The 6,652-nt window shown below is 38.3% G+C and overlaps 1 protein-coding gene across 2 annotated transcripts; it reads right to left on the bottom strand.

Annotated features, from left to right (window-relative positions):
* Window positions 1-460: 460 nt before the first annotated feature.
* Window positions 461-3,567, bottom strand: LOC110922098 (50S ribosomal protein L20). Of its 2 annotated transcripts, none has more exons than XM_022166427.2 (3): window positions 3,408-3,567; window positions 2,859-3,083; window positions 461-855 (listed from the first exon to the last, which is right to left on the bottom strand). In XM_022166427.2, the coding sequence occupies exons 2-3, from the start codon at window positions 3,042-3,044 to the stop codon at window positions 664-666; spliced, it is 378 nt and encodes a 125-aa protein (XP_022022119.1). In that variant the 5' UTR covers window positions 3,045-3,083; window positions 3,408-3,567; the 3' UTR covers window positions 461-663. The 2 variants fall into 2 exon arrangements, with proteins under 2 accessions (XP_022022119.1, XP_022022120.1); XM_022166428.2 differs by having other exon boundaries at window positions 2,859-3,076.
* Window positions 3,568-6,652: the final 3,085 nt, after the last annotated feature.

The following is a 6,652-nucleotide window of genomic DNA, read 5'->3' as shown; positions in this document are numbered from 1 at the left end:
CCTGTACATTTTCAGTTTTAAAGATGTTTTAGACCTGCACAAATGGGTCCTATCAGGTAAAAGGAGGCAAAAGGCCTTTAACGCTATTTCATTGGTTGCGATTTGGAGCATATGAAGGCATAGAAATGACTTGCTCTTTCGACAAAAACCGGTGTCCGTTTCATTGTTTCAAATGTAATTGACGAGATCAAGTCAATGAGTTTCAAATGTAATTCAAATGTAATCGGGCAAAGGAGTATGCGATTACCTGGGAAAGGTGGAAAGGCTTTTGATGTGTTTTAGTTACATGTGTTTCTTTTTTTCTTCTGCCGGGATGTATCAGCTCTGTTTTGGGCTGCATTTGGTTTGACTTTTTATACGTTTGTTTTGTACCGTAAGTGTGGCGCTAGCGCCTCGCTAGATTTTAATAAAATTTTATTTTGGCCGTTAAAAAACAAAAACACAAGCAAATACACGTACATTTGCCAATACACGATTTGTGCTTTCAGTTCCATAAATATGGCTAGTTCCATATATACGGCTTCTGAAGACTTACCATACTTTCATATCTCTTTTAATCCACGATGAAATTTATTTAGTATATTATGAAAGGAAATGATCTTTCATACCCTTTTAACAGATCTAAAACAAGGTTGTTTGGAGACTAAAAAGAACTAGTTGTGATCAAAGCAAAATAGACAGGCCTTCCTTCTTCGGAGCCGATGGCAAGTTCTTGTTTCCAGGGAAAGCAGTGCGCGAAACATCGACAAGAGCCTTGAAACTATATGGTTCGTGCATTGACAGCTCAGACAGAACCTTCCTATTTAGTTGGATGTTTTCTTTCACAAGTCCATGCATGAAGTTACCATAATTGACCTGAAATTGTGAAGAACAATAAAAAAGCATGATGATATTATTCAATGCTGCACATAGGACCTAAGCAGTTGATAAAAAAAATTAGATATCGGTCAAGAACTGATATTTGAGATATAGGTTATCACGATGGAATATTGGTAATTTTAACATCGTGTAGGATTTATATATATAGCAAATTAACACTAACGATTCAGTATACTCTCCTACCATTAACAAATTAACCTTTTGCAACTTGCAAAACACTAACAATTGTAGCAAGTAGGAACTGATTAAGACTTAAAACACTAACAATTAACAATTAAGACTTAAAACACTAATAGCAGCAATAAGAAGAAAGACAAATGCTAGAACCTATGTTGTCAAAAGCGCAAAAAGCGCGCGCCTAGGCGCCCGGGCGCAACGAGGCGCACCTATAGCGCCTGGTGGTAGCCTAGGCGCAAAAATGGGTTTTTTTGAAAAAAACGCTGCTGAGGCGCAAAAAGGCGCGCGCCTAGGCGCAAAAACGGTGCTGAGGCGCAGTGGATAAGCAGGAAAACTGAAAAAAATGAAACCGACTATTAGCTACATGATCTTAAATGGCATATATAATAGTCTTTTTAATTTTATATGTGGAATCTTATTTATTTTCAAAGCATAACGTATTTTTTATATTTTTTTTCTCTATGTAAGACATCTACTCATGATAATTTCTACCCTCGTGCATCTTTATATAGGAGTAGGACTTTAGTTAAGAAATTACTCTATCTTACCATCCCCCACATGATTTATCAAGTTGATTTGCGGAAGCTCTAAACAAATTTTCTAAAAAAAAACCGACACATCACACATGCAAGCTCTTCTTAGAGTCCTACAATACAGCTATACCTTGGTCACGGATTACTTTTTCCTTCACTCAACAATCTCACCTAGACGACTAGACTACCTAGTGTGCTGTGTGATAGTGATTGTGCAAGCCACCCTCAACCCCGCGAATCTGTTTCTGGCAATCTGGCTATATCACTTTCCTAGGCTCAAGCCTCATTTCGTGGTAATCTGAAAAACAAACAGTCGCCTCTCATTCCACTACTAAAGCTAAACACCAAACACTTGCTCTCCCTTGGCTTTATTGTCAACTTAAAGATCTTCAAATTCATACTCCAATGCTCGTGATGTGTGACAATGTGCCCTCCATTACCTGCTTCTAATCCTGTGAACTGTGAACCATGCAATGAGTAAGCACATCATCATCATCATCATCATCATCATCATCATCATCATCATACTCAGTAAATCCCACCAATAGCAAAGCAAAGGTAGAGTCTGAGGAGGGTAAGATGTAGACGGCCTTACCTCTACCCCGTAGGAATAGAGAGGCTGCTTCCAGTGAGACCCCCGGCTCGATAGTAGTTTTGCATCAAGCCTTGGACATAAGGCACATAACACTCAGCAATCGGGACAAAGACCGATTAGTGCATGTACCCTTTTGTCTTTCAGCTATCAACGCCACCACATGATGCATGATTAACCGTCCTCAGCTTTTAACGTTATTTTCACGAAATTAGTAAAATAACGGTAAAATTAGTGCACTTTCACTTTTGCCCCCCGATGGCCCACACATATATACATTATATGCGCATACCGCAACATTGGGATTAATTGTCATTTTGTTAGCGACAAAATAAAGGGGGCCAAATCCTCACACAATTTATCCCTTCCAAATCTTAAGTCGTTAATGCCCTTACAAAAACCTTGTCTTTACCACTTCACTGCAATTATCTTTCCAAGTTCAGCATTCGCAATCCATATACAATGCCTGCTTATCGAAGTCACAGAAGGGAGTAAAGACCCAGCAGCTCACCCTTAACACATTAAACTCCTAAAACTCACATACTCCTTACCAAAGTTTCATATGTTACAAGATGACACAATGCCAGCTATAAATAGATTGCCTTCTACATTAACAACGATGAACAATACGTGAACATATCTGTATGCATACAAAATAAAAGAGACAGAAATCATACACCATGTACGCGAGTGCCAGCATTGATGCGTTCTATCCAAAGAGAACGCATGTCACGCTTCTTGTTGCGCCTATCTCTATAAGAATACTGAAGTGCCTTCTCCACCCTTTCTCTAGCAATCCTAATGCAGTTCTTTGCCCTTCCCCTGAAGCCTTTAGCTAGCTTAAACACTTCCTTTTTGTTCATTTTTTCTAGCCCCTTTTGTTCTTAACTCTTACCTATATTCTTGTGACAAAAACAATTAAAGCATCAGTTTTTATTAAACCCGTATATTTTGGAATCATTAAGAATGTTATAACTCAGTATTAAATTGAAAAATATAGTTACTGATAAGAAATTAATAAGAATTAGAAGATGGGAGACAATTAAAAAAGAACTGAGATAGAGGTGAAAGAAAATAACATTAGCTAACGTCAGTGAAAGCTTCAAAATTTCCTAATCAGAGTTCAATTTCCAAATTAGGGTTTCAGTGAGACTAATCAATGTTAATAATTTCAGCATCCGAAAACTAAAATTAGATGAAAGACATCAAAACAGATGGAGACTTACAGTGAGGGAGGAAGAATCGTGATTGGCAGTTGGCGGCGGCGGCCGACGGTGAAACAGCGGTAGAGGTGAAGCAGGTGGCTGTTATAGAGGCTACAGATGATAAAAAGAGGGTTTAAGCCTATTCTTTTAGACTGGTGTGTGTGGGGGCGTTGGTTGGTGACGGGATGTTAGACAACGCTGGCTAACTTATACAGTGTCAGCGTTGGTTATGGCGTTGTCCTGCTAACATGGCTTTGAAGCCTGACATTGGGCGGGGGAGGTATGAGGTGACAGCCTTAGATTGGTTGGTGGCATATAATCGTTTGGGGTAGCCGTTTGCTTTAGCCGATGGAGATGGTGTTTTGAAGTAAAAAATCAATTTTTTAAAAAATTTACAAGTTTTTACTTATAAATACCCATCCCAAACTTCATTTTTTAACAAATATTTACATATCTTCTTCAACCAAACTCACACCAAATAACAAATCTTCTTCAACCAAACCCTCATAAAAACCGAACATGGTGCATTAGACAGAGGAGGAAGAGATCGCACTTGTGCCATCGATTGTCGATGCACAACGTACGATACAACCCGTGCCAACAACACGTTGGGAACGCTCGTCACAATTTAAACGCCTGCCAACACAAGTGGCGTGAACTCAAACCGAAGTTGGATCGGCTTAAAGTTTGTTTCGAGCGTGTCCTTACGGGCGATTTGACCCACGACGATCGAGTGGAGATCGCGAAGATCGAGTGGAGGTACGACGGGAATTCGGAATTTAAGTGGGTTCCCCATTTTAATATCTACCGAACTTTGTAAAAAAAAATTTTAGGAATTAGTAACTAATTTTTTATTTTTTAGAATATAATAAGTAGGTTTTTTTTTTTAATTTTTACGATGTTTTGTAACTTTTTTTTAAATTAATATAAGTTTGTGTTTTATTATATAAATCAACATGGCACCCCAACGCCACCTAGCCACGTCGCTTTCACAGCCCACTTTTTTGGGGTGGACTAGTGCAGCCACACTCGCCACATGTCGAGCAATGTCCCCAACCCAAGCACCCACCCCCCCCCCACACACACCTCAAAGTCTTAGCACTAACCGGTGAGGATCCTACCGGTTCATAAAGTCGTGATATCTAATAAAAACTATCGATATATTATGATGTACATTGATAGAAAACCATATCAATGAATATTGGAATCGGTTTTGATGACATCGATAGAAAATCATATAATGAATACTGGTAACGGTTTTGATGACATTTGATAATGATATTGGTACCGATGTTGTTCGGTTAAAACCGGTTCAGTTCATCACGGTATGAGCATTCGTAAAAAAAATAACTCAATTTTGAATACAATTTTATTTTCAACAAAATTTGAGCATTCGTAAAAAATATCTCAATTTCGAATACAATTTTATTTTTAACAAAATTTATACAGGAATCTTGATAGAAAAATAAACATAGTTACTGTCACACCCCGATATTTCCACGCATTACCGGTGGGCCCGTTGGGGAGTATCGTGACGTAGTTGATATCATCATAGTCAAACAACACAAATTTAAATGCACAGCGGAAGCAAAAGATAGATTTATTTCAACTGAGTAAATTGTAATATTAAGTATCACAAAATAGTTGAAACAGATCCACAGGCGAATCGAATAAAAAGGAAAACTGTTCAACAGACTTTGACATCTAGAGCTTGCGAGACTTGATTATTGATGCCTGGAGTAGCCATCCTATTTCGTATAGTACCTGCATTTAGCATTTTTGGATAATACGTCAGTTTACACTGGTAAATACAACTTAACTAACTCATTTTGAAAATAGTTTGAAAATTGATTTTGTCACACCCCCAAATTACCACATAGGGAGTGTCCCTGTTAGGCGTGTGACATACCAATAACGAGCCACCAATTACATTGAACCCATACAAGTTATAAATAAAATCCCCATTATTAATAAAAAAACATCTTCAACAAGTTTAAACGAAAATCAATAAGTTCAGCGGAAGCAAATTGTAAACGAAATTAAACTGTTTCAAAACCCAAGTATAGTTTCATGAAATCAATCGCATAAATCCTCCCAGTCGACCCATGACCACTCCAGCTACTCCAGACAGCAAGTTCCCCAAATCCAAGATACCTAACGACCTGCGAGCATGCAACAAGTGTATCAGACAACGCTGGTGAGTTCATAGTTTTACAAAAACGTTGGTTACCAAGTGTCTAGTTAATCCATTGAATTTAATTCCGAAAGTAATGTTGAAAACAATGTTGATAATACCCCAATACAAGACGGCTTCTGATTATTTTGCCCTTTCTCCAATGCTCCTATCAAAGCATTGGTCATGACTAGGTCATTAGTTCAACACCCGTCCTCCCAGGTACGGGGTGAGGTTGCCAAACCTAAGTAGCGCTACTAACTAATACCATGTTACCACCTAGGTAACCAAACAACACGGAGGGACTTTAAAGGTGATAGGAAGAGTATATTATCCAACATTCCCAGATTTGCCCAAAACCAATCCCCCTTAGGGATACCCAAAGACTGTCCCAACCACCGGGACGCATGCTCAAGAGAGAGATGAACTCACCTTTGGTTTGCTCGGTTAGATTAAATGCTCGTTAAACAGTTGATCAATCAATTCCTATCGTGGTTATCAAAGTCAGTCAGTTTTATGAATTCAAATTCACGTATCTAGTCACACGTATTGCTCAAGCAATAAACAACCAAACATGTAATCATCACGTATGTCATAACAAGCATAGTTCGTACTATCTCACAAGTTGTAGCAAGTATCCATACCGACACACTTTCACATACATACATAATTTACTGGTATACACTTCAAGCCCACATATCACTAGTTCACACCTACAAACTCATGTTCACTAATTAAGTAATTCCCTATGTATACATTATAGAATGGCATTACATATCACACAATATTTGTACTTGTCAGCTGAATACAAAGGTCCATAGTGTGCAACCCATTTATTCGTGGGTTACTCGAGCCCAATGGCTAATACGGCCCAATAGACAAAATATGCGACCCATTGTTTTAACCCCAATATTGCCCAGCCTAAACACCTATAACCCGTACCTCTACTCTTATGTGCGGCCCATTATAGTTGTTTTATCCCCAGCCCCAGCCCAATATTGTTTATCACTATCGATCAATTCTTTATTTTGTTAATCTATGCACTAACTATCATCAAATAATTTTGAGTTTACAAGTTCATGTTCGGCTAATC

This window comes from Helianthus annuus, chromosome 17, assembly GCF_002127325.2.
Source record: "Helianthus annuus cultivar XRQ/B chromosome 17, HanXRQr2.0-SUNRISE, whole genome shotgun sequence".
Taxonomy (NCBI): Eukaryota; Viridiplantae; Streptophyta; class Magnoliopsida; order Asterales; family Asteraceae; genus Helianthus; species Helianthus annuus.
The sequence above is the reverse complement of the archived record's forward strand: the minus strand, read 5'-3'. Positions and strand labels throughout refer to the sequence as shown.

Excerpts from the sequence above, each read along its gene's own strand:
- LOC110922098 (XM_022166427.2), bottom strand. The coding sequence starts at position 3,044 with ATGAACAAAAAGGAAGTGTTTAAGCTAGCTAAAGGCTTCAGGGGAAGG. Across the intron at positions 856-2,858 it reads CTGGCACTCGCGTACATGGT|GTCAATTATGGTAACTTCAT; the intron begins GTATGATTTCTG and ends TCACAATTTCAG.